The sequence below is a fragment of the Oncorhynchus masou genome, chromosome 6 (assembly GCF_036934945.1).
Source record: "Oncorhynchus masou masou isolate Uvic2021 chromosome 6, UVic_Omas_1.1, whole genome shotgun sequence".
NCBI classification, from domain to species: Eukaryota; Metazoa; Chordata; class Actinopteri; order Salmoniformes; family Salmonidae; genus Oncorhynchus; species Oncorhynchus masou.
The window spans coordinates 79602776-79630775 of record NC_088217.1 but is presented as its reverse complement, the minus strand read 5'-3'; the positions used below and the strand labels follow the sequence as shown (position 1 = coordinate 79630775).

Genomic DNA, 28000 nt, shown 5'->3' with positions numbered 1-28000 from the left:
TGACAGGTGAAAGATTTTTTTTTAATGTAGGTTCCTCCTTGCATACAGGGCATAATAATTCAAAAGACCATTTGCTTGTCCTTTTCTTAAAGTATAATTTTACAGTGTGGTGTGTTTGTTGAGTGCACCAAGGCAGATGGGGGGGAATAACCATCCATGCATGTTTCACAAAAAAAAAAACTTCTGAATTATTCAAACAAAATAAGGCAGATCTGATCCTGAAATAACACTTTACACAAAGAAAATGCCTACATAAACAAAATCTGTAAGACCTTGCAGTCTAGAAAAAATGACGGAATAAGTGAGAGGAAAGATGACCTGTAGTGCTTTAGGTAAGGGCCTGGAAGGATGACATGAGTCCATACAGCATTCTAACCACACCCCCTCGTTAGGTCCTAATCTAGAACCATCCATAGTCTTGTCCTCTCAGGAGGTTCCCGGGTTGCCCCTTTTATCTCCCCAGTATGCTTTTTGTTTGGGGGAGGGGGATTTCCCTCCTCACCTTGGCTTCCACAGCTTGTCTGTATAGGCCACAGTTTTAGAAGACATCTTGTGTCTAATCCATTGCAGTTTTAACCCAGTCCCTTGGGGCAATGCCATTTACTGTTGGCAAATTCCCTCAATTAGATATTGTTTCGTCACTGTCACGTTGTATGTCCTGATGATTTTTTTTTTGCGTGCATTAGGTATTTACAATGTACCATAGATGAAATATGAAACCGCTACAATGTAAAGATTGAATTTTCCATGTATTCTTGGTAGTGGGCACACTGCTGTACAGACAAAAACAACAACTTCGAAGTGTGAACTGTAGCCTCAGAATTCACAATCACACTATGGCCAAAACTATTGTTAGCAAAAACAGTTCAGGGCAGATGGAACTCAAAACAGTTATTAACAAAGTGTTTGTTTTTTTAAGAAATGGACCAAAAAGTTCTTCAATTACTTCCTACTTCTTTTCAAATCAGCAAAAACAACAGCTAGGAAATTCAAATAAAATAGTCTACGATTCTTCATATCAAGGGCTTCTTTTTTTTTTTTTGCAGGGATTTTGCTCATTTCAGACAATTCTCCTAGTAAAACAAAAAACAATTTACAACAAACCACAGATTCATGTTACCAACTGAAACACAGCCATCTACTTTCGTTGCAGATAGAATCCTAGAAGAACAATCAGAAACGCTGGACGAGTCAGTTAGCTTGTTTACCAGCAGTTACTGTAGATCATGACCCTGCTTTCGAATGCTTCATCTGTTATTCTCAACGGACAGACATTTGTAAGACTGTAGCTGTGTTCAAGTAGGACAAAATGTGGAAGGGAAAAAAGTAAGAAAACCAAGAAGCAGAGTTATTTTCACTTCAAGTGAGCAGAGATTAAACAAGCCTTCACCCACCCCTGCCATTGTCAACTGGTGCACACAGGGTGATACTGGTTTTAATTCTTTATTCAACATGTCTTCACTGCGAGAGAGGCGTTTGAAACCTGCTATAGTATAGTGTTGGAACAGATGACTGCATCAACCAAGACCCGGTCAGCCAGTGAAAGGCCAAACCTCACCTCCATGCATTGACTACAAAGCAGAGAAAACAATAGAAATGCTTATTCTTTTCCCCATTTGATTTGACGTTGGTCTTCCTTTTCAGTTTTGAAGTCACATATTAGGGGCCAATCCAGGACAGCCTTGCTGCATCATTGCAGTAGGTTGGAGAGGGAGGTCGAGGGAAGGAAGGTTTTAACGATTCCAAAACATTAACATGTACCCCTTCCCTTCACCATTTTGTTTCAGTTCCTGTACACACATTGCACACATTGTCTTTCATCTCAAAGTTTCTCAAAAACACTGTATACACAACCCTGCAGAGGTATGTTTTTTCTCTGTCAGCAGTGACGTGTCTCCATGGGGCAGAGAGAAAGAGAAGGTCGAGACTCTTCCAACTCAAAGTTCTAGAAATCATAGAATTCCAATTCTACGATAGAAACAGAGACACTTGAAGAGCTTAATTGGCCCAATCCAGAGGGCAGGAGTCAAGGGTCAGAGGTGACAAAGAGGACGCTGTTCTTCCTGGAGAAAAGAGAGCGCTCCGGCCTGGGTCTAGTCTTAAATTGACTGTTTGATCAACCAATCAATAAACTGGGTGTCTTGAAGGTATTGAGTGATATTAGTGTTTGGTGAGGTGAGTTGCAGGTTAAGGGGGTTTGGTTGCCCTCGTGTCGTGTTGTTACTCTTTTGTCGTCTGGACAGCGGGCGGGAGCGCCACGGGCCCCAGCTCCTCTGTGGTGCTCTCCCAGCTCTCCTGTGCTCTCTGTGGGGGCCGCTGGGGCGTATTCATGTGCTGGGCAGCCGGACCCGTATAGGGCTGGGCGTGGGGGTGGTTGTTCTGCTGCAGAGAGACATGGAAGCAGGGAGAAAGAGATGTCAGCATTCAATATGAGCATTCTGTAAATTCTGGAACAGTGCCATAAAGTGTGTGTGTTACCTGCTGAAACTGCGTGGCAGGAGCAGGGTTATGGGGGTACAGCGCTGTGTCCTCGGGAGGGGAGGAGTCGTGATCTTCTGTTGCCTCCTGATCATCTGGCTCCTGAAAGAAATATAGACAATGGAATCAGTCAAGGAGAGCTCTGTTACATTACCACACACACACACACACACACACAAAACATGCAAACACCCATCCCACGCGCACACACCTTCCGTACCTCCTCGGGGCAAAGTTCGCAGGCCTTGGCCAGGGTCATGCGTGCGGAATGTGAGCGCTCCAGGAAGTACCCGTTGGAAGTCTCGTTGCTCTGGACAGGGGGAGACCAGTTGTTGTAGGTGTACTGGGGGTTCCCTGTGTAGGGCCTCCTCTCCAGCTCGTCCCCCAGCCACTCCACCGCCCACGTCCACTTACGCTTCAGGTCCCCGTTACTCTGGGAGCACAACAGAGAGAGACGAATAGAACTGTGTTAACATTAGAACTATACCTGATACACACCACTCAAGATATCCAGACACAAACATATTGCACATATCTGAAACACCATTCTAAAATGACTGATCTGGTAGGCAGAGAGGAGAGAGAGGTGACTACCATATCATATCTAGTCTAATACTGTCATGGTTTACCTGTAGTATCTGGTAGGCCACAGTACAGTTGCTGAACAGAGCCACCATGCACTTAATACACTGGTAGGCCCGTTTCTGGTAGTGGTTCTTAGAGCGCTGAATGGTGTCAAACAGGCCGTCCCTGTCGTCTGGTATACCCTTCAGCACGTTGTGGATCCTGTGGGTCTGCCAGGAGTCCTCTATCAGCAGTATCTGCAGCAGCAGGTCCAGGTAAGGCCTCAGCTCATATGTGTAGGAGTACGCCACCTAGGGGTCAAGACAGGTAGACGGGTGAGGGAAACAAAAACGCCGTGTGTGAGTGAGTCATCAGTGTTAACCCCTTACCTGCCAGAGCAGCTCAGACAGCACGGTAGAGGAGAACTGGGGGTTTTCCCAGCAGCTGAAGCGCAGCAGCTTGACCGTCTCCTCAGAGTTGCTGCAGTCCTCGATGATCTTCTTCACATAGCTGGTCCTAACGAAGAGGATCTCTGACACCAGCTGTTGCAGGGGCATGATGGGGGTGGTCAGGTTGGCGTCTCCGTATGGGTTGGCCAGGGACGGGTTACCTAGAGGACAGTGAGATACATTTATATCTAATTGGACACTTCGCTTTATTCTAAGAACGCAAATAAGAGTAAAGAAACAGGAGAGAGAGAATGACAGACTGTGAACCCGAGAGAGAGAATGGAACCATTAGAGAACGAGAGAGAAAGGAGAGCAGAAGAGACAGCAACCACAAGGCGGTGACAGAGAGTGAAACATACCATTGATGGACGACTGCATGCGTGTGGAGACGTCACAGCAGCGCAGTAGCTGGGAGACCACAGCGTAGAGCTTGGTCAGTTCTGCATACTGGTACTTTATGGGAGGGCCAGGCCCCTCATCTAGAGCCACCAGCATGAAGGTAGCAGGGACACTCAGCTTCAACAACTGGGTCTTCTCTGCCAGACCTGGGGAGAGAGGAAGGGAGGAAGAGAAACCATGTTTTATTCCAGCAAAAAACAAACCAACAGCGTTTCTCCTGCACACGCACGTCGTCTTACCCAGGTTGGCGTACATGACGAAGAGGTTGAAGTACTGCTGCAGGTGTCGGCCGTGCTCTGATACCTCTCTCCTGAGCAGGTTCAACACAGCCCTCAACAGGTGATCACTCAGACTCAGGTTATCACAGCCCTGATGCAGGAGGTCAAAGGTTACAGGTATAAAACATTTTTTTACCCATGCACCCCCCAGTCGGCCAAATATATTTCTGTATTTTTTACAGTTTTTCTGCTACATGTATGTACATACATTTAGCATCAATGGGACTTTTATATAAAGCAGTCACCTAACAATAATACATTACCAACAATAAACTCTTTAATCCTGCCCCTCAGCTACTCTCAGCTCATCCCACCTATCACCATAGACCCCCCTCGTTTGGTTTCAATGTGCCATATATTTTTGCATTGTGCTCTTTTACATAATTTAACCTTTCGAAAACGTATAGTATCCACAGATTGTGAGCTGAAGATGAAAACCTTTACCACGAGTATTATATTATTTAGTGACTACAGCTTCCCGAAATCGCCAAACACTGCTATTTGTAAGGTTCATTTTAATTGCACGTTATGATTTTTTAACCATTCCGTGAACCTGTGAACAGAAACAAGCTACTTTGAGGCAATACCAGAATAAATGATCTATTGATTTTGTCTCTTTGCAGCAAACTCTACAGAGCTGAGATTGTTGTACACCCCATATATATAGCATTCTGTTGGTGCAAAGAATTTTATATAATTTAAATTGAAAAACAATAAGTGTTGAATCAAGTCTTGTTTTTTGTACCAGTTCATAAACCATCTTCCATGGAATCGGTACATCGAAGATCTCTTTCCATTTATTTACATCCTGTATGGCGCAACATTTTTGTCCTGAAATGAAACTGGTATATTTTTCTATTTATGCCAGTTCCTTTCAGCCAATTTGTATCTTTAATATATGGCAGGCAAACAAGTTCCCTGCCTTCTCCCTTTTCCACTCGCCGCCTCCATTTTTGTGGTAGTGCTGTAATCAGTTGGTTGTACATTTGGATTGAGCAGATATTCCCATATATTTTCGATAGCTGCATATGTGACATAACTCTTCTGTTTCTAATCATAATGTCATTAATAAATACATTCTTTATGGAAAAAATGTTTAAAAATTGTATTGTTCTTTTAAATAATCAGTATATTTGTGTTTAACCATAACATTTGTTCTATCATTTCTGGAGGATAAAACTGAAATTGTAACCAGCTTGTATGGCTTGTTTAACAAAGGGCAATACTTTAAACAAAATTTAATTTTCAATTCATCAAAAATGAGAATTTGTAATCTGTATGAAGGCAAAAAGTAAATTTTTTTAACAAAGGATGAGCCTTAATCTACTGAAGAACCATTTTGGGTTTAAGTATAACTTATACATAAGTGAAGCTTTAGTGAGAGGTTTAAAGCTTTAATATTTAAATCATTTTAGCCCCCCAAAGTGATATTCATTATATAAATAGGTACGTTTAACTTTGTCTGGCTTAGCATTCCAATTAAAATGAAATATTATTTGCTCATATGATTTTTTTTAAACTAGTCATCTGGAGTTGGCAGTGCCATTAGTAAGTAAGTAAACTGTGATAGGACCAAAGAGTTAATCAATGTGATTTTTCCATAAATAGACAAGTTTTTACTTCTCCATGTTTGCAGAATCTTATCTATTTTTGCTAACTTTCTATTGAAATTGATTGTGGTAAGTTCATTTATATTTTTTGAGATGTGAATACCAAGTATGGTCATTAGTATTACATCACACACTTTCTCTACATCTCTCACTCCCCCTTTTCTCCCTCCGTACCTGTGTGGACCCCTCAGGGGAGCTGGTGGGGACGGGGCATGGCCCGTCCGCCAGGGAGAAGTGGGCGATGAAGACGATGAGTTTGGCGAAGGCCCCCCGGACCTCGGCACTGGGACACTCCAGCAGGTACTCAGAGAAGCGCGTGGGATACGCAAACAGAACGTTGTGGGCAAACCAGCAGCGGACGTTCTTACTGTGGCGCAGCAGGATGCACAGGGCATCATACCTGAGAGAGAGGGAGAGAAGGTGGGGGAGGGAGGAGAGAAGACAGAAAGAGGGAAAAGGAAAGAGACGAGGGAAAGAGAGTTACAAGGCTATCTTACAATATAAAGAAAAACACACACCTTCTCCCTCTCACAGACAACCCACTCACCAGTCACCGGCGGGCCCCCGGACTACTTTCTTGGTGTGAAACCCGGTGCTGAAGAGGAACCTAGCTGCTAGCTGGATGCTGATCATGGCTATCTCCTCTGCCTCTGGCAGCAGGTGGTCCTGACCCGGGGGAGGGTTGAGGTAGACGCTGTTGCAGGTCAGCAGCTTCTTGACGAACTGGAAGTACTCCAAGCTGTACTGCATGCGGCTGTGCATGAACTGGACATTCTGCTTCCTCACACTGCATTCAATGGCCCCCGGCATCGTCACCTGGGAGGGGGAATTCATTAGTACGGTTATGAGCATTACGTCATTATACACACAAACAGACTCATTCACACCCACAGGTTCTCGCCTCTGCACTTTATCACGAACAAATGCACACACACAGTCCTGATCCCCACCTGTCGTGGTGTAGTGGGAGACACAGTCAGCTCTGAGATGCACCTGGCCAGCTCTCCGTCTGCCTCCACTGCGGCCCCTCCCCCTGCCGCGTCCATCCTCTCATAGAACAGGATGTAGGCGTTCCACCATCTCTTCTGCCTCCTGTAGGACATCTTCTTCATCATGTGGTCAAACACCTCTCCCATGTACTCCCCCCCGAAGCACTGGCTCTTCATCTCCTCATCGTCGTCCATCTTGCACTCAGTCACGTCACCGTCGTCAAACTTGTACCAGCGCTCCTTCTGCCCGCTGTCGGCGCTACCGCCGGCGCCGCAGTCTCGCTGGCTGATATAGGAGTAGTAGTGGCCGCCGCTGGCCTGGCCCGAATGCACCAGCACCCCCACCAGGCGGTACTTAGAACTGCAGCCTGGCGGGTCAGGTTCCGATGGTTCGTTCTGCATGATCATCTGAGAGGGAAAGAAGGAGGGAGGAGTGACTGAGTACAGACAATGTTTGGACTAATGACGAATCGACTAATGATGAATTTCCTTGCCAATGCTGCTTCTGTTTACTCTTTTGGGGTTCAGGCCATGGTTTCTGTTTAGAACTTTGTGAAACATTTATAGAGCTCTAATACACAAATCAAATTTGATATTAAAGTAATTTACCTGGCTCTCCGGGTTGCCGTCATCTCCCTCCAGCTTGGCCACCCCGGCCACAGTGTAGGGCTCCATGTCCAGCTCCCTGGGGAACTCAAAGTAGTCGTTGAACTTGATGGCACACTCCCTCTCCCAGTCGTAGTCAAACCTTTTCAGCTGGATGGCCAGCACTAGAGGAAGCTTCTTTATCAGCAGACGCTTCACTGTGTCCACCTGTAGTGGATAAAACAAAGCAGTAAGAAATGTCATCCTAAAGTATCTATCCATATCGACACTGCTATTTTGCAATGGAATGAAAACAAAGGACTGAGTACTCAACAGGAATGATGAAGGACAGGAGAAAAGTGAGGTACCTTCTTGTTACACTTCTCACAGTGGTATGCGTTGGCTCCCTCCAGCAAGTCTCCTTTGACGTACTGCTCCATAGAGTCCAGCAGGTTCTGGTGGTTCCTGATGTCCACGTTCAACGTGGTGAAGGACTCCTCACACTCATACCTGGGAACAAGATGGTGGAACAGTTTCACTTATTATATTTCATGCCTGTGATAACTATGTGGTGCCATTTTGTGTCACTAAACACGTTTCCATCCACATTTCTGAGAGTAGTCATACACATACATACATATATATACACACACACACGTACATATGTATGTATGTATGTATGTATGTATGTATGTATGTATGTACACACACACACAATATATATATACACATACATTATACGTACATATATATATATATATATATATATATTATATATATACATACACATTTATATATATATTATATATATATATATATACACATACACACATACACATTTATATATATTATATATATATACATACATACACATTTATATATATTACATACATACACACACATTTATATATATATATATATATATATATATATATATTACATACATATTTATATATATTACATACATACATACACATTTATATATATTACATACATACATACACATTTATATATATATTACATACATACATACACATTTATATATATATATTACATACATACACATTTATATATATATATTACATACATACACATTTATATATATATTACACACACACACACACACACACACTTAAAAACATTTGTTTTGATCACGACAGCTAGTTTTAGTACAATTGTATAAATGGCAAAATAGATAATTTGTTCATTCAACATGGTGGGATCTTTGTTAAAAATGTATTATGCGAGAAATGCGCAAACATCTATATAATCATCATATGAAAGTAAACTTGGAGTCATGCGATGACACGGTGTGGGTCCTCCCACTACGGTTCAGGAAACCATGCACTTTATTAGGCTACAGATTAAAGGTGATGAGCTTGACGCTCCTTTCCAATAAATATCATGGGTCTTATTCTGGTGACAAGATGGTAAATACATGACTGCTGTTTAACAAAAAAAATAAAAAAATAAAAAATCTTCTCCAGAATAATGTCATCATGTAGACTAGCCGACCCACACTGACTCAGAGCTGTTAGCTGGAGCGCACATGTCAAGACCAGAGTAGGCACATTGTCTATTTACCACAGCAGTTTGTGACAAAACTTATGGTCGAGTGGAAAATCCCAATGGAAACATTGCACTTCAGATTTGTATTCGATACATGAGAAGTTCTCTTTTGGGATAGGGGGCAGCATTTTCACTTTTGGATGAATAGCATGCCCAGAGTGAACTGCCTCCTACTCTGTCCCAGATGCTAATATATGCATATTATTATTAGTATTGGATAGAAAACACTCTGAAGTTTCTAAAACTGTTTGAATGATGTCTATGAGTATAACAGAACTCATATGGCAGGCGAAAACTCCAACCAGGAAGTGGGATATCTGAGGTTTGTAGTTTTTCAAAGCTTGGCCTACCGAATACACAGTATCTATGGAGGAGTCAAGTTGCACTTACTAGTTTCCACTAGATGTCAACCGTCTTTAGAAACTTGAATGAGGATTCTACTATAAAGCAGGGGCTCATGAGACCTGTTTGAGTCAGTGATCTGGCAGAGTGTCTCAGGCTCGTGACGCGCGCACCCAACAGAGTTACCTCTCGTTCCATGGCTTTTCTTCAGACATAGGAATTCTCCGGTTGGAACATTATTGATGTTTTATGTTAAAAACATCCTAAAGATTGAGTCCATACATTGTTTGTCTTGTTTCTAACTTCTGTTGACTGCAAAATGGCGGATATTTCTCTGGCTGGATTGGGTTCTGAGCGTCGTTCTCAGATTATGCTTTTTCCGTAAAGTTTTTTTTAAATCTGACACAGCGGTTGCACTAAGGAGAAGTCTATCTTTAATTCTGTGAATGAATAACACTTGTATCTTTTATCAATGTTTATTATGAGTATTTCTGCAAAAATCACCAGATGTTTTGGAATCAAAACATTACTGCACGTAACGCACCAATGTAAACTGAGATTTTTGGATATAAATATGCGCATTATCGAACAAAACATACATGTATTGTGTAACATGATGTCCTATGAGTGTCATCTGATGAAGATCATCAAAGGTTAGTGATTCATTTTATCTGTATTTCCGCTTTTTGTGACTCCTATCTTTTGCTGGAAAAATGGCTGTGTTTTTTTTGACTTGGCGGTGATCTAACATAATCATATTTTGTGCTTTCGCTGTAAACCATTTTTGAAATCGGATACGATGGGTAGATTAACAAGATGTTTATCTTTCATTTGCTGTATTGGACTTGTTAATGTGTGAAAGTTACATATTTCAAAAAAATATTTTTGAATTTCGCGCGGTGCCTTTTCAGCCTAATGTTGTCGAGGGGTTCGCTAGCGGAACGCCTGCCCTAGAAAGGTTATGCGAAAAAGTACATTTTGTGTGCACTGCGTCATCACGCACTGATTTTTTCCAAAACAAGTCCATTTGGTGGGAATACCACACTGGTGGGAAAATGCACATATTTTGTTTATGCAGGTTTTAGAATATTCGCATAATACAAATCTGGAGGATGAGTGGTCATTCATTCGGTTCCGCCAGTGTTAGTAAATGGATGAAAACCACTCACCTGTGTGGGCAGTCACGGCAGATTTTCTGGTCGGCAAAGGAGCCTCCCAGCACCTTGCTGAGCATGGAGGAGTGGCCCATGGCCTTCAGAGCCTCATCTAGACTGTCCACTAAAGAGTTGAAGAACTCCAGGGCATCGTGCTGCTCTCGCAGATTCACCGGCTCACCCCATAACCTACAGGAAAGAGATCGATAGAGATAGCTCTTAGTCTTCCAAGACCGTTTGTGTGAAATTGGTTTCAAAATAAATAGCTTGTAATCTGTACACTACATTCCTTGACATTTCATTGTTTTACCTCAGCCTGCTATCGTTAGCTCACCTGAACTGTTTCCAGAAGCCTCGGGGTACGTAGTACTGCAGTCGGGAGGAGGCCAGGTGACCAAAGATGACCTGTAGGTGGCGTAGCACCCCAATGTTGTACTCCTTCCTGTCCTCCGACTTACTCAGCGAGGGCTTGTCGTCAAACTGGTGTTGGTAGGCGAACACCTCGTCCCGCGCCGTTCCGTCTGCATTAGTCTGAGGAGGGAAAGTAACAATACACTGGATGGATAATTTATGTTCAAAATGTACATCTCGGTTCCTCTACACAACATCCATAAACACTCGGTAATATGAGGGATTTCATTTCCCTAGTCCCTTAGCTCTATACCAAGGGCTGGGGCTGCCATAAAAAGCATCTCAGATTGTAGCTTTAAGTCATTTTGCAATTATTCAATCTGAAGAGTGAATACAGTTTGGATTGATTCCCAGTCAGTCAGGTCACCTCGTTCTCCTGCTTCTCGTCCCCGGACAGTTCATCGTCCACGTCGGTGCCGGTGCCCTCCACGGCCAGGACACCGTTACGGATGGGCGGGATCATGTAGAGCTGCTGGATGACCGAGTTCATGTAGCAGGTGGCCCCCGCGTTCTTCAGCCCCACAAAGCCTTTGGTGGGCCGCGGCCCCACTGGGGGGAGGTATTCCCACTCTGTCAGAGCCTCACAACCTGAGAGACAGGGAGAGAGAGTTGTTCAACGTTTATCCATTCCACATATATGGTCAACGCAACAATGAATATCAGAAAAACATTTATAATTCATTGAGGAGAGGTATAATTTACCAGTATAAATAGAGGAATGTGAGAAAAATAATAATTAGGAATTAAGATCACAGATTAAGTGACTATGTAGTACATGTCTGTGAGTGCATAGTTGGTGTACCTAGGTAGTACATCTCATTGAATGTGTATAGTTGGTGTACCTAGGTAGTACATATCTGTGAGTGTATAGTTGGTGTACCTAGGTAGTACATATCAGTGAGTGTATAGTTGGTGTACCTAGGTAGTACATATCAGTGAGTGTATCAACGATCTGCTTGAGGTTCCGGACACAGCCGACTGGCAGAGCCACCAACAACTCGAAGCCGGCGTTGATGGAGGCGGGGCTGCTACAGACAGGGATGGCCTGCTCCGTAGGGAACTCCCCACTCTTCACGTACTGCAGGTACACGATAGACGCCGGGAAGATGAAGTCATCTATCAACTCCTGGAGAAAGAGTGGGGTGAATTAACAGAATGGACAAAGCATAATCTTACGGTGGCTTGTCCTGTGACTATATTGAGTGAACTATTTGGCAACCATACTGGATTTCATAAACAACATAATGACCCACCTTTATGAGGTTGGCCCCGCCCTTCTCACAGCCAATGTAGTACTTCTTCTCTGGTGTCTGGAAGGCCAGCAGCTCCTTGGTGACCCCCAGGTGACCTTCTAGAATGGTCTCCTCCACCCCTGTCTCTCCTGTCCGCTTCACCTCATCCTAGTGGAAAAAACACCAAAATGCCATTTAGCGGTAATATTTAAGAGAGATATGAAAGCCCATCTTAGACCTTCTCTAAACTACATCATATTAAACTGCATTTAATTTTCTAACAATGAAAAGACTTCTCTTGTCCAATACCCTGATCTTCTTGAGCCAGTCGATCTCGTTATTGAGCAGCGCCTCAGCGTTGGGCAGGTTGATGTTGCTGTTGTAGGCGTAGTTCAGCAGGTGCCTCAGCAGCGTAAAGTAGTCCCCTGCGTGCTTCGCCCTCTCCTTCGCCGTGCTCTGAAGGAGAGAGGAAGGATACGTGTTTCAACAACAAGGGGTCCCAATGGAGTGGGGTGAAGAGTTTCAGTGTGTTACATTTCCTCCTCTAATTATGAAGGCTGGGATTGAGAGCTGGTAAACTGATCCGAGGTCTGTCCTTAAGGGCAACTTCTACCCAGAGCCGAAGAATGACTATTGTGTCAGTAGGGGAGAGTGAAGAGATGGAAGAATACTCACCCCTAAAACAGTGAAGAGGAGGGTGATGAAGAATAGGAGGGGTCTGTGTCCCATACAGCACCTAGTGGCCATGAGGAAGAACTGCTCCTGAGCCATCTGACGAACTGATCTGGAGACAGACAGGAAGATGACAACAGGTTCCTTTCACCGTCAAAAGGTGCTTTTGACATCGTCAGATGACAGTTTTATATGGGCTTGTTTTTGTGAGATTAAGTTTGAACACCAAGGGGCGGTTTCACCGACACAGATTACGCCTACTCCTATCATAAACTCAATGGAGAATCCACCATTGAAAATGCTTTTCAGTCCAGGATTAGTCTGTGTCCAGGAAATGCCCTGAATGAACAGATCCACAACACAGACATAGATTAACAGCCAGATGCAGACATACTTGCTGTGGCAGTGCAGAAGCAGGTCTATGATGTAAGTCTGCCAGGCCTTCTCCTTACTGAGAGTGTCCAGAGCGGTGGGCAGCAGGGCAAAACACAGGGTCATGATCTCCAGTGCCTCACAGCACACCATCTCATCCTCCCCGTCCGGCTCCTTACCCGCGTTCGTCTGTAGAGGTGATGAACACACACCGCTGTGAGTTTATAGAAGACACAGAAACTCTCCATACAAACCCATAGAAGTATGCAATACACACCTTAAAAACCAAGCACACACCATCTCAGTTTAGAAAGGGTTTTACCTTCTCATAGATCTGACTGATCTCTTCATTAGAGCTGAAGACCAGCTGTACCGTGCCACAGCCTGAAGCCCACACGATCTTCTGCACCGCCCGGATCACACAGAGGTCCGGGATGTACTTGGATGCTTGGAAGAAGTTCTGGGAGTTCGGTGGCAGAGACTGCCAAAAAAGAGTGAGCAGACGTTTACGGTCTTACTCTTTTTGACTGGCCGTTGTTACCCGGTTGAACGCATGTGTAAACACTCGTCTCAATAGACGCGCCGTCTCACCTCGTCAGAGATCTGTTGGGCCAGTCGTATGGCCACGTTGCGAAGCATGCACTCAGAGGCGGGGTTCGGGATATTCTGTAGAGCACTCTGGAGGACCAGGGCCTGGTCGTGGGTCACCTGGTTGATCTGGAGAGGAACAAAAACAGAAGACAGTGGATTAAGAACACCAGTCATATTTGAGCTCATTCAAATACACAGTGAAGTTATGTTTGAGGTGATCATGGTCTGTCCATTCAGGGTCTGGTAACAAGGGTCCTGCTACTCTCATTGTTCTGCACTCGTCTAAGCTGTAGTAATACAAAGGTTTTCCCCGTATTTACAGAGGTAATATAACGGCAATACAATAGCGTTATTTACTGGTGATGCAGGGCTGGTCCCCTCCACTACGGGCTGGCAGGCCTCAGCCACAGCTTTGACGTGTCCGAACCCCACGGCGGTCAGCAGCAGCTTGGCGATCTTCAGGGCATTGAGGTACGCCCCCCGCCGCGTCTCCATGTCGGCCGATGGCAGGAAGTTGTTCCTGGTGAGCATACTCAGTACGAGCGGGAGGCCGCCGCTCTTCAGGAAGTGGTACTGGAAGTCGCTGGCGTCCTCGCCGAGGGTGCCGCTGGCCGGCATCAGCAATGCATACACCACCTGGGGAATCAATCCAATCAAACGTGGCAGGAGGATGTGAAGAGTGTAAGGGGTAATGAATCGATCACGTAAACCACCACACACACAGTGGTGTGTGTTACCAACCTCAGTGAGGTAGAGGACTTGTGAGGGCGAGGGGCCAAAGAAGCGGGAGTCCAGTGTGGGGCTCAGGCTGTTCTCTCCCAGCTTGGCATGATCCAGACAGATAGCGCGCAGGTTCTCCACGGTACCGTTGTCTACACACAGCTCAACCAGAACATCAGTCAGTCAGGACGAATCATTTCAAACCACAGTAAGAGAGAGAGAGTGAGAAAGCGAGAGAGAGACGCAGAGGAAGGATGAGAGATGCTGTTTTGGGGCCACAGAAGGACAGCAAGCTATAATGAGAAAGAATGAGAGCGTGAGAGAGAAAGACAGTGTACCTGGAGGCATAAGCTTCATGAGGAGCCTGGCTCCATCTCGCAGCAGAGGCATGTTGAGGGTACAGCCCAGGTCTGCTACCTGCCACAGGAACGAGATGTAGCGCAGGTGGAGAGACATGATCTAGAGAGGAAGACGATACTCAGGAGAAGACGACACATTTGACATTTCTCACGTGAGGAAAGGTGTGTGTGTGTGTGTGTGTGTCTTACCACTCCAGGCAGGCAGCCCTCCACCTCTGGGTTGGGTCCTTCGCTGAAGTGGTTGCCGTGGTTACTGGGCGAGGCAGTGGAGGAGTCTGAGGAGCTGTCAGGACTGGAGGGCACGGTGGCACTCACTTGGGTCAGCTTGGCTGTGATCAACTACATACACACACACAAACACAATATACCAATTTGAACCAAACGCTAACAGATACACTGTGCTTTCATCATCTAATCCCAGTAGATTAGTGATTCCAGGAGGGAGTAAAATTGCATTTAAACACATAGGAACTAAGCCCTAATTCAAAACCAGTGCATGGGCCATTGATTACGAAATGACTAGCTCACTGCTTTGTCCTTGAGGTTGAGCTGTCCAATCAGCTTCCTGTCATCCGCCGGGTCGACAACCTCCCCGCCAATGAAGAGCTCTATCTTGGTGTGCGTGGCGTTGGCCTTGATGCGTGTGAGGATGCCGCGGCGCACCGAGCCGATGGTGTCATTGGTGTGAGACCAGATGTCCAGGTCATCCACCTGACGACCCTGGTTAGGGAAACGCACGATCAACGTGATGTGCTTCCCCCGGAACGCCCTGAGAGAAAGAAAGAGGGATCAGTCTGTCAAAATGTTGGCACTGAGACTGACAAACTAAGTTAGACCTCGCATTCACAAGTGTGTGTTGGTGTGAGTGAGCCTCTCTCCTACCTGGACATGGGCAGTATGGACCTCTCCTCGTGGTAGTCGCTGTCACATTCGTTGATGTACTCCTTGAGCACGGTTAGCACGCGAACCATGCGGATGGCCTCCTGCCGGGCACAGTTGATGCTATCCTTGTCCCCGTCCAGGACACACAGCGTGTCGTACGACGCCTTCAGACGGTCAAAACACAACTGGATGAAGTCCTCGTGGATCTCCACCTGGTTGACCTGCAGCTTGGGCCCCAGGTTAGTGTAGATCTCCTTCAGCAGGTCGATTGCTCGGCTGGCGATGTCATCAGTACCCTGGATCACCACCTGGTAGAACAATGCAAAGCTGTTTTGCGCACTCTCCTCCTCAAGGGTTAATCCAGGAACCAGACTGTTATCTATAAAAGCTTATAACAGCGATAAGAGGAGTTTAACTCAAATGCCTCCCAAGGTAGTCCAGTCCTATGAGCTCCAGATTTTACAGTATGTTCAGAAAGCTTTATAACTCACCCTCAAATCAAATTTTATTTGTCACATACACATGGTGAGCAGATGTTAATTCGAGTGTAGCGAAATGCTTGTGCTTCTAGTTCCGACAATGCAGTAATAACCAACAAGTAACCTAACTACTTTCTTATACACACAAGTGTAAGGGGATAAAGAATATGTACATAAAGATATATGAATGAGTGATGGTACAGAGCAGCATAGGCAAGATACAGTAGATGGTATCGAGTACAGTATGTACATATGAGATGAGTATGTAAACAAAGTGGCATAGTTAAAGTGGCTAGTGATACATGTATTACATAAGGATGCAGTAGATGATATAGAGTACAGTTTATACGTATACATATGAGATGAGTAATATAGGGTATGTAAACATTATATTAGGTAGCATTGTTTAAAGTGGCGAGTGATATATTTTACATCATTTCCCATCAATTCCCATTATTAAAGTGGCTGGAGTTGAGTCAGTGTGTTGGCAGCAGCCACTCAATGTTAGTGGTCGCTGTTTAACAGTCTGATGGCCTTGAGATAGAAGCTGTTTTTCAGTCTCTCGGTCCCAGCTTTGATGCACCTGTACTGACCTCGCCTTCTGGATGATAGCGGGGTGAACAGGCAGTGGCTTGGGTGGTTGTTGTCCTTGATGATCTTTATGGCCTTCCTGTAACATCGGGTGGTGTAGGTGTCCTGGAGGGCAGGTATTTTGCCCCCGGTGATGCGTTGCGCAGACCTCACTACCCTCTGGAGAGCCTTATGGTTGTGGGCGGAGCAGTTGCCGTACCAGGCGGTGATACAGCCCGCCAGGATGCTCTCGATTGTGCATCTGTAGAAGTTTGTGAGTGCTTTTGGTGACAAGCCGAATTTCTTCAGCCTCCTGAGGTTGAAGAGGTGCTGCTGCGCCTTCTTCACGATGCTGTCTGTGTGGGTGGACCAATTCAGTTTGTCTGTGATGTGTATGCCGAGGACCTTAAAACTTACTAACCTCTCCACTACTGTTCCATCGATGTGGATAAGGGGGGGGGTGTTCCCTCTGCTGTTTCCTGAAGTCCAAAATCATCTCCTTAGTTTTGTTGAGTGTGAGGTTATGGGGCGGCAGGGTAGCCTAGTGGTTAGAGCGTTGGACTAGTAACTGAATGGTTGCGAGTACAAATCTGTCGTTCTGCCACAGAACAGGCAGTTAACCCACTGTTCCTAGGCTGTCATTGAAAATAAGAATTTGTTCTTAACTGACTTGCCTTGTAAAATAAAGGTAAAAAAAAATAAAAAATAAAAATTCCTGACACCACACTCCGAGGGCCCTCACCTCCTCCCTGTAGGCCGTCTCGTCGTTGTTGGTATTCAAGCCTACCAATGTTGTGTCGTCCGCAAACTTGATGATCGAGTTGGAGGCGTGCGTGGCCACGCAGTCGTGGGTGAACAGGGAGTACAGGAGAGGGCTCAGAACGCACCCTTGTGGGGCCCCAGTGTTGAGGATCAGCGGGGTGGAGATGTTGTTGCCTACCCTCACCACCTGGGGGAGGCCCGCCAGGAAGTCCAGTACCCAGTTGCACAGGGCGGGGTCGAGACCCAGGGTCTCGGGCTTGATGACGAGCTTGGAGGGTAAATGCCGAGCTGTAGTCGATGAACAGCATTCTCACATAGGTATTCCTCTTGTCCAGATGGGTTAGGGCAGTGTGCAGTGTGGTTGAGATTGCATCGTCTGTGGACCTATTTGGGCGGTAAGGAAATTGGAGTGGGTCTAGGGTGTCAGGTAGGGTAGAGGTGATATGGTCCTTGACTAGTCTCTGACGGTAGTGAGTGCTACGGGGCGGTAGTTGTTTAGCTCTGTTACCTTAGCTTTCTTGGGAACAGGAACAATGGTGGCCCTCTTGAAGCATGTGGGAACAGCAGACTGGGATAGGGATTGATTGAATATGTCCGTAAACACACCAGCCAGCTGGTCTGCGCATGCTCTGAGGGCGCGGCTTGGGATGCCGTCTGGGCCTGCAGCCTTGCCAGGGTTAACACGTTTAAATGTTTTACTCACCTCGGCTGCAGTGAAGGAGAGTCCGCATGTTTTGGTTGCAAGCCGTGTCAGTGGCACTGTATTGTCCTCAAAGCGGGCAAAAAAGTTATTTAGTCTGCCTGGGAGCAAGACATCCTGGTCCGTGACGGGGCTGGTTTTCTTTTTGTAATCCGTGATTGACTGTAGACCCTGCCACATACCTCTTGTGTCTGAGCCGTTGAATTGAGATTCTACTTTGTCTCTATACTGACGCTTAGCTTGTTTGATTGCCTTGCGGAGGGAATAGCTACACTGTTTGTATTCGGTCATGTTTCCGGTCACTTAGCCCTGATTAAAAGCAGTGGTTCGCGCTTTCAGTTTCACACGAATGCTGCCATCAATCCACGGTTTCTGGTTTGGGAATGTTTTAATCGTTGCTATGGGAACGACATCTTCAACACACGTTCTAATGAACTCGCACACCGAATCAGCGTGTTCGTCAATGTTGTTGTCTGAAGCAATACAAAACATATCCCAGTCCACGTGATGGAAGCAGTCTTGGAGTGTGGAATCAGATTGGTCGAACCAGCGTTGGACAGACCTCAGCGTGGGAGCTTCTTGTTTTAGTTTCTGTCTGTAGGCAGGGATCAACAAAATGGAGTCGTGGTCAGCTTTTCCGAAAGGAGGGCGGGGGAGGGCCTTATATGCATCACAGAAGTTAGAATAGCAATGATCCAAGGTTTTGCCAGCCCTGGTTGCGCAATCGATATGCTGATACAATTTAGGGAGTCTTGTTTTCAGATTAGCCTTGTTAAAGTCCCCAGCTACAATGAATGCAGCCTCAGGATGTATGGATTCCAGTTTGCAAAGAGTCAAATAAAGTTAGTTCAGAGCCATTGATGTGTCTGCTTGGGGGGGGAATATATACGGCTGTGATTATAATCGAAGAGAATATCCTTGGTAGATAATGCGGTCGACATTTGATTGCGAGGAATTCTAAAAATCAGGTGAACAGAAGGATTTGAGTTCCTGTATGTTTTTGTGATCACACCACATCTCGTTAGCCATAAGGCTAACGAGAGGTAGAGGTAGTCCAGTCCTATGAGCTCCAGGTTTTACAGTATGTTCAGAAAGCTTTATAACACTCACCCTCCAGAGGTAGTCCAGTCCTATGAGCTCCAGGTTTTACAGTATGTTTATAACACTCAGAAAGTCTTTAGAACAAAAGCTTTATAACACTCACCCTCCAGAGGTAGTCCAGTCCTATGAGCTCCAGGTTTTACAGTATGTTCAGAAAGCTTTATAACACTCACCCTCCAGAGGTAGTCCAGTCCTATGAGCTCCAGGTTTTACAGTATGTTCAGAAAGCTTTATAACACTCACCCTCCAGAGGTAGTCCAGTCCTATGAGCTCCAGGTCATCCATCATGTAGGCCCTGCGTTTGGCCACCAGTTTTCCCTCGCGGCAGTTGACCGCCTTGAAGAACCTCTCAAAGCACTTCATGCCGTTCTCCGTGAGCAGGGACGGGTCCAGCTGCAGGACATTGTTCTCAAAGAAGTCCTTGTTGATGTCCGGGTCCAGGTCTGGCTCATCTCCCATTAACTTAGAGTACCTAGAGTTGGAAAAGACCGTATAAAGACATTATAAAGGCTCATACTTGCTTATAACAAATTAAGTGAAGTGCTACCAATAACATTTGAGTTGAACTAACCTGGAATAATTCAAAAGGGAAATCATATTTAATATAATATACAAGGCTGGTCTAAACAAATGTGTACGTACCATTTGAAGCATGCCTCCCGGTCACACAGGAAGACAGCGCTCTCAGCCAGACACCTCCAGATCTGCTTGGCCTGAGGAGCACATAGCCACAACTGTCCATCCTTCAACAGGAACCTGGAGAACAAGATGGTTCAAAGCAGTTAGACACTAACAGACGACTCAGAACGGCCACTTTCATTCCCACAGACTGAGAAATGCCCCACCACCCAGAAAAGCAGTCAAGGGTCAATGTTTTCATCCTGAGATACCTGTAGACAGCCGCCTGCTTTACCTCAGGAAGTTGAGCCTCTCCTGGACCTCCTGAACATGACTGTAGCGACTTCCCACTCTGACCGTCTGAGGGTCAAAGTCTGCATGTTCAGCTTTGGAGAACGGTCTCATGGTTTCCATGTAGGCAGACAGGTTCTCAGCCACCAGAGTGACCAGGGCATGGTTGTGCTGCAGCTGGTTGATCAGGTCATGACGATAGAACACATGAGGACTCCTCTGGGTCTGACTGTATGGGGAGGAGGAAAGGGAAGGAGAGACGTGTAATATTTCATCACAAGCTTTGACTCAATGGGAAAAGGAGATGAGATGAGAGAGTGAGCGAGAAAGGGAGAGAGACAGGGAGGTGGAGAGAGTCTTTCGTTACCTGAGGTTCTGAGGAGCTTCCCCAAACAGGCTGCAGATCTCTCTGATCTGCTTCAGGGCTGGTATGACCCACTTGTCGTTGGTGCGCAGCTCCTCGATGAAGCGGTCTATCCACTGGATCTTCTGGGTGTCTCTGTCCTGTTGGAACACAGAAGCACAGAGCAGGGTCCTAGTCATTAGGGACCATCGTAGCAAAACATTTTGCAACAGAAAACAAAAAAACAAGATATTCTCATTTGACAAGCTTAGGTAGAGTGTCCCAGTTTCAGTCTGTTTTCTTCCATTTGGTGCCTAATACAACCCAGTAGCAGTAACAGTAGTTTTACCTGAGAGCAGCTGTAGTCCAGTATCTTGATGTGTGCGCTGAGGGCCTGGTCCATGATGTCCACGGGGACGTCGTCACTGTGAGCCAGGTTCCACAGCAGGTTGAGCACCTTGTGGGCCATCACTCCATCCTTATCGTCCTCCGCCAGACGACGGATCAGCTCCAGCAGCTTCTCACGCTGCTTCTTACTCGCATTCGTCCAACTCTCCTTGAAGCAATCAAAGAGATGGTCGAGCTGCTCTGGAGAGAAGTCCCAGGCCAGTTTGGCCAGAAGGTCATGGACGTTCTTCACTATGGCTTCGTGCTTACCAGCCTGACATACAAACAGACACAGAAGACACTTAGGCATGGTTCTAAAAACAACCCCTTCCCCTACCCATAAAGGAAAAGGTCTCTCTAGCAAAATATATATTTTTTACAAATGAGAATAACCTGTATAGTTTCAATGAATGGGAAGTACATTAAAATTCCCATATCCCCATATTGCTGAGACCCATTTTCCCATGACACGTTTAATTCAGTACCTGTGCTGCCCAGATGTTGTCGAGGTCCTGCATGGTGAGGGCTTTCTCCTTGATGACGAAGCGGAGTATCTTCTCTAGCTTCTCTACGTACTGAGGCTGGTGGAGGCTGTCCCTCAGCACGATGGACAGGATGTGGTTCTGCTGGATCCACTCCTGAGAGAAAGGGAGAGAAAGACAAACGTCAGGCATAGATTTGCATTCCTGTGGAGAAATTCCATGTCCAATTCGACTGACGGGAATTGAACTGGAATTGACTATTAAACTCTGATTAGCCATTTAAAAGCGCTATACAAATCCAGTCCATTACCAGTCATAAGGAGTTACTGTTTGGGGCTAAGTGACTCACCGCCATGCGTTCTGCCGTCAGCCACTCCTCCTCCTCGGGGTTACCATGCCGATGCGTGTAGTAGGACACACTGGAGATTACCTTGTTGACCTCGTTCAGGGCATTCATCTTGCCGTTGAATGAGGAAATCTGCAATAACCTGGGGACCAATCAACAAATTAAAAGCCTAACCATCTTATCGAAAAGGAAAATTCCAAGCTATATTTTGGTATTTGTTTCATTAGTCCATTGTTGACAGAGTCCCAAAATGTTTTGCATGTCAGAAAAATACCAGCTGTATTTTGAAAGTTATACATCTTGAAAAAAAATGTGCATGTTAACAAACAAGTTTGGGACTATGTCAACAATGGACTAATGAAAGAAACACCAAAATATCGTTTTTGGGTGGAGTTTTCCCATAATAATAAAACAGCAGTTGACTGTCCTAAACACTCATCATACGAGGTGCTCAAACCCCAATCTCACAGCTTTAATTCTATACAATAACAACCTAAAAAGAAAACAACTGAAGGAATCTCACCTAAGGATCATTTTCAACCTAAATATCTCCAAGTTCTTGACGGTCTCCTCCTGACCGGGCACCCTGGAGGCCAGGTTCTTCAGGGACTTGATGATCATGGACAGGGCATCGTTCTTGGCCTCGTTCTTGGCCTCCTTCTTCAGCTCTTCATCCGTCAGATTCTCCAGGAACTGAGGAACCATCTCGATCACTGGCAGGAAGTACTTTTTCACTGTGTGCAAGGTCAGGAACTCATAGCACTGGCCGAACGGCCTGGAGGGAAGACATACACGGGTTAGGACACGCACACGTCCCTTACAAGTCCCTTACATTGGTCCATCTGTGCTAACATACTTGATGAGGGCAGCGATGATCTGTACGTTGAGTGCCTGTCCGCTCATGAAGCGGTCGTGTAGAGTCTGAAACCCGTTCAGTGTGCCAAACTTATTAATCAGGTCCACCAACCAGCCCTGAGAGAGAGAGAGAGAGGGAGAGATGGAGAGAAAACAATGAATGGCTAATCACTGACGACAGCTTTATTCATGTTGAAAACTTGGACATACTGTATCAAGCGAGGAATCCTGAGTGAGCGAGGGTGAGTTGGGGCCTACCTTGGGTGAGCGAGGGTCAGGTGGGCGGGCGAAGAGCTCGTCGTCGGCCAGCGTGGCCCCGGCGGGGATGGTCTCAGAGGGCCGCGTGCCGTTGTAGATGTGGAACTTGCAGTGGGGGTTGGTGGCTGTGGCCAGTAGCTCCAGTAAGGGGAACCAGTCCTGAGGAAGCTTGGTCACACACAGCTCTACCAGCCGGTGTGTGTTGGTGATGATACACCTCTGTGGAGGGAAGGACAATCAGCTGTAGTTCAAACAGGAAGTGCTAGTGTGCGCGCGCACACACACACACACACACACACACACACACACACACACACACACACACATGGCCCTTACATGGATCTCAAACTTCCACCCACTGACAGCCTCGTCTGTGAGGATCTTAGTGAAGGAGATGGTCAGGCCGTCCCTGAAAAACCTCTGGCACGCCTCACACTTCACATCAAGCCCTGCAGAAAGAGGCAACGATTAAAGGCAGAAAACAAAGAGAGATCAATAGAAGACAAATGAAAAATATGTCCTATATGGATGTATATTGTATACGATGACGGACACACCTTTTTTACATAAGTCTATAGCAGCTTCAAGTAGAACTTCTAATTCCCCCTTTGGCAGGACTGGGACTACCCATCGGGGCCTGTTGATCATGTCGTCCAGCTTGGCCAGGTCAGTGTGAGGGAAGGCAGGCTCCTCCTCCTCCAGAGCAGGGGCAGAGTCTCCTTGGCCCTGCTCCTCCTCCGCCGCCGGTGGGCTCACAGGAGACGGCTCCGTGGTCGACGGGTTGAGGGACACCGCCTGCAAAGCGCACACACATTAATAGCAAACATACTACAGACGCTGATTAAAAGAGAGAAACGCTAGTCGAGAACACACACACAGTGAGGAAGGTAGGTAATTAAGCCTTGGAACTTCACAGGAAGCACAAAGTCAAACAAACACAATTCATAGAGCATGAGGGACTAAATTCATTTTAAAAAAACATTAGATTATAAATAAAGCTATTTCAAATATGTGACAGTAATTAGGCTTACATCAATGATCCTGTCCACAGCTCAGAAACTCTTAAATTACAAAGAGCTTCTCTCATTGGAGAACATCCAGCTGTGGCCTCAACATGACTCATGCCGTTTCATACTAAAGATGAACGCCTACTACTGTCCTATGCTCCTCATGGGGCAATGGGCCTAAGTAAGTAAGTACTAAAGCATATGGCATTGCAGATCGCTCCATATTAGTCAGTCAACTTCACGCAGACAACAGTTGATATGCGGGTAACCTTGTTCACTGATAATTGGGGAACTATCCATAGACAGACACACGTCACCCCGACACTCACCTGGGCCTGTGTGGGTGGGGGCTGGCTCTGAGAATCAGCGGGTGCCTGGCCCTGGCTTTCATTTCCCCCCACGGGGGAGCCACGTGTGGTGACTGTCATGATCGACACAGGGCAGATCTTGGCAGTCTTGTCCGCTTTAGGAGGCCCTGGCCTGGGGGGGAATCACTGCCTGGGTAGGGAAGGAGAACCAGAGGCCGGCTGAGAGGGAACGCTCCGGCTGCTGAGGCTCAGGGAGGGTTGCAGAAACCATCGCAGAACCTGTGGGACAGAGACAGGGGAGAGAGATTTAGAATGGTTGATGCCCCATTTTTTCCCATGCATTTGGGACTGAGGCATGTGCATTTCAGCTAATCTGTGTACAATGTAGTGAACATCACATGGACAACTTCAGACCACTCGAGGTGTAAAAATAGCTGCAAAACAACACAGGTGCATCCAAAGGCCATGATTCCACAGTATGTTTGCAAGACAGGAGTCTTCAACTAAGCGAGACCAATTCAAATGACTCTCACTCTGCCACTATCTGGGTCTAGACATTAAAATGCTAATACGCATGCATGACAACGGGGTGGAATTATTACATACATACGCACACACACACACACACAAGCCCAAATACCAACAGACAGAAGCCCCCCCACTGCCATCAACTCTCCTATTTCCAGTTGCAGACAGCACAGGACTATCAACCATGCACCACACTGGCCTATTAATAGTCTCTGCCGAACTGGTTCAGAGATATCTAGACTGTGCAAGACAGTATACAGCTACTGACAAACTGTTGATTGGTCACACAGAGCATGACCCTACCCTAACCCTACCCCAACTAACTGCAGCCCCTAGGTTACGCACGTCTCACTAAAGCAAAACATGCATGGGATATTGAGGTTTCAAGATATCACCTGGCTATATTAGCCAAGCCTAATACAATAACTAAACAAGAACAATTGAACAAGGAGAACAAGCCATTGTGCGCTTACGGACAAAAAAATGTATTCTTAATAATTGCCCAAAATTATTCATAATAGCATATTGGATTGAATTCAAGCCATTTATGCTTGGCTGCCAGTGCCACTGACATAAAGTTGTCCAACAACGTGTCCCAGTACTGTAACAATGTTTCCCAACTCCAGTCCTCCGAGCGCCCCAACAGCACCCATTTTTGTTGGAGCCCCAGACAAGCACACCTGAATCAACGTGTCAACTAATCATCAAGCCCTCAATGTGTTGAATCAGGGTTTTTTGCCCAGGCCTATAAGACAAATGTGTGATGTTGGGGGGTACTGGAGGACTGGAGAGAGTCTGTGTAGAATATTGACCTTACACAACAGCAGAGTGACAAAGCAAAACATCTTAAATCACTATGAGTCAGGATGGAAGAGATAGGTTTAGGGCCTCAGGCTCCTTCAATCCACTCAAGTGCCTATGAGGGAACATTAAGATTAGGGGATAGGGTTTCTGGGTAGGAAAGGTCTGTGTGTCTCGTTGTGAGACACTGGAAGTCTTGAGACACATTAAGACAGTCTCCAGCTGAGTTACGACCCTCTGGGCTCAGTTTACAGGTTTATTATTGGCTGTCTTCAGTTTCCTGTCTTCAGATGTATCCGCTTCCATCTAATGGAAGAGGTTAGTATTAGGGAAGGGGAATCTGATCCTCGATCTGTGGTTTGGGCCGACTTCCACCTCAAGCATCATCAGGCAAGCCGGCAGGAGTAGGCTACAGCTGACAGCTAGTGTGAATGGAAGTTGACAAGCCAAATGGAATCAATGACCCAAGGAGCAAGAACGGTTGAGGAACCAATCAGATGAAAAGAAACCTTGAGTCTTGAGAAAGCACCTGACCGGGCCATAAACCAGGGTTTCCCCAACCCTCTCCTCAGCACCCCCAGACGTTCCACATTTGTGTTCTAACCATAAACCGGCACACCTGATTTAATTAGTCAAAGGCGTTATGATTAGTTGAATAACTGAATCAGTGGTGCAAGTTTAGGGTTCAAACTAAAATGAGAACTTCTGTGGGGGGGGGGGGGGGTTGAGAAACACTGGATTTCAGCTTGCTGAAAATATAGTAATTCCAGCTGGCACAGCTGCCATGGCAGTGTGTATATGACAACTATTGAGGTCATCATGGTCAAGGCTTAGTTTTGCTGACTTGAGTAAAACTTGAAGTGAGCATAGCTAGGTCATGACTGAGGAAACGCAGACCTTTCAGGTGAAATGAAGTCATTTGTATCCGGAAATGCACAAAGTAAGCATATTACCAGGCCTCAATCGGCAACAATTACTTTTATTGACAATGCCTTGCTTGCAAATAACTCAAATCTAATCTTTGTCAATAGATCCAATGCATGCCTCCTCCTTGGCTAGCCTCAAAAACCGACACTAGGCAGAGGCAACTAGGGTCGGATTTTCAAGACTACCCTTGGCTCCACCTTCAGTTTCTGTTCTAGAGACAGTTTGATGCAAACAGGCATGTCAAGACATTTGGACATTTCTTGTGACAGCCGTTGGTTTACAAGGAGCTTGGCACAAAGGAAAACATTATGGAACGATAAATGAGAAGGTTGCTTGCATGATGTGTGAATAAAAATGTACTTGGTCCTAGGCTTGCTAATCATTCTTATCACGATCCGCTTTCCTCACCAGAATCTCTTTCTATGAAGACACGTCATTGAGTAACATTGTACAGCTAATTAAATAGTTACTTGGGGAATGGAGTATAAGGAAAACTTGATTTAGTTACAGCAAACAACTCAATCTCAAAATAAATATCGCTGTTACATTGTATGGTGTATTCTAGATATGAGAGACCGCTAACTAGCCAGTAGCTAACTACACTTGCAAGATTGCGTAGCATTAGCCAAATATTTCAAACAATGCTAAAATAAACAGCCTGCAAACACTGCCTGGAACACGGTTAATTGATGTGAAAAATAACGTAATGCAGCAGGAGTCTGGACGATAACTAATGCATAACGTTAGACAAGGCCCGTAACGTTAGCTAGCTAGTTACTGACAAGCATTGCAAGGGCCTTCTTACTCAACATCGGTAGTAGCGCTAACATGCTAGTTAACGTTAGCTAATGGCGCTGCCGTCGCCACAACGATCAACCGTCTGTGTGCATTGGTAGGTTATTGATCAAACACCAGCCCATATCTGTCAACACCACTAGTCCAAAAAGTTAGCCAACATATTGTCTAGTTGAGACTGACCTTGAACTAGCTCTGTGGAAACCGTTATATTTCAAAATCCAAACAATTAACAGGTTGGTATGGGAAACGTCAGCCATTTTGCCACAGCCAAAAATAATAGCGAACTTAAATAGCCAACGTTACATACAGAAACAAACCGGCATTTCAGCATTCATTCTGTCGATGTCAGACACCTTGCTTGCTATTACTCTCTCCTCTTTATCTAATGAAAAGCATATGTGTAACGTTACACCTTGAAGCTAGACAGCTATAACGTTTCATTGTTAATGATTACTCAGAAATGTTATCTAGCTATACTAGCCAGTTAGCACCATTGTTGCTCGCTAAGCAATGTTACTTACCCCAAAATTTGATGGAACTTCCTTGAGTTGACTTGTCCGGTCTATGAATCGTTCTATTCTGGGTTTCGCTAAGTGTCAACGTGTGTTACATAATATTTTCATGCATGCATCCAGATCTGCTAATATGATCTCTCTTCCTTGCTTATTTTTTGTCTGCACTTGGGTGTTTTTCCTGCGTCACCATCAACCCCCCCCTCTACTGTAGTCTAGCACAGTTTTCCCAGCCAGTCCGTGGTAAGCGCAGCTGACGGAGGCCGTGTTC

The 28000-nt window shown here is 45.7% G+C and overlaps 1 protein-coding gene across 2 annotated transcripts; it reads right to left on the bottom strand.

Annotated features, from left to right (window-relative positions):
• Positions 1 to 28000, bottom strand: LOC135542739 (probable ubiquitin carboxyl-terminal hydrolase FAF-X). 2 transcript variants are annotated; one of them, XM_064969906.1, is made up of 42 exons: positions 27739 to 28000; positions 24185 to 24442; positions 23406 to 23643; positions 23185 to 23297; positions 22849 to 23067; positions 22592 to 22707; positions 22259 to 22510; positions 21739 to 21877; positions 21393 to 21545; positions 20870 to 21181; positions 20545 to 20681; positions 20182 to 20406; positions 19911 to 20024; positions 19512 to 19740; positions 15657 to 15964; positions 15303 to 15543; positions 14964 to 15113; positions 14754 to 14874; positions 14437 to 14567; positions 14053 to 14331; positions 13696 to 13821; positions 13427 to 13585; positions 13127 to 13293; positions 12736 to 12844; positions 12370 to 12516; positions 12082 to 12228; positions 11747 to 11954; positions 11196 to 11416; positions 10752 to 10948; positions 10433 to 10606; positions 7721 to 7862; positions 7377 to 7580; positions 6729 to 7175; positions 6326 to 6594; positions 5953 to 6178; positions 4130 to 4259; positions 3851 to 4036; positions 3432 to 3652; positions 3108 to 3353; positions 2690 to 2911; positions 2479 to 2580; positions 1 to 2382 (listed from the first exon to the last, which is right to left on the bottom strand). In XM_064969906.1, the coding sequence occupies exons 2-42, from the start codon at positions 24281 to 24283 to the stop codon at positions 2221 to 2223; spliced, it is 7788 nt and encodes a 2595-aa protein (XP_064825978.1). In that variant the 5' UTR covers positions 24284 to 24442; positions 27739 to 28000; the 3' UTR covers positions 1 to 2220. The 2 variants fall into 2 exon arrangements, with proteins under 2 accessions (XP_064825978.1, XP_064825979.1); XM_064969907.1 differs by having other exon boundaries at positions 2699 to 2911.

Coding starts and splice junctions, on each gene's coding strand:
- LOC135542739 (XM_064969906.1), bottom strand. CDS start 24,283: ATGACAGTCACCACACGTGGCTCCCCCGTGGGGGGAAATGAAAGCCAG. Junction 22,511..22,591: donor ATCATCGCTGCCCTCATCAA/GTATGTTAGCAC, acceptor TCTTCCCTCCAG/GCCGTTCGGCCAGTGCTATG. Junction 20,682..20,869: donor TGGACTACAGCTGCTCTCAG/GTAAAACTACTG, acceptor GTGTTCCAACAG/GACAGAGACACCCAGAAGAT.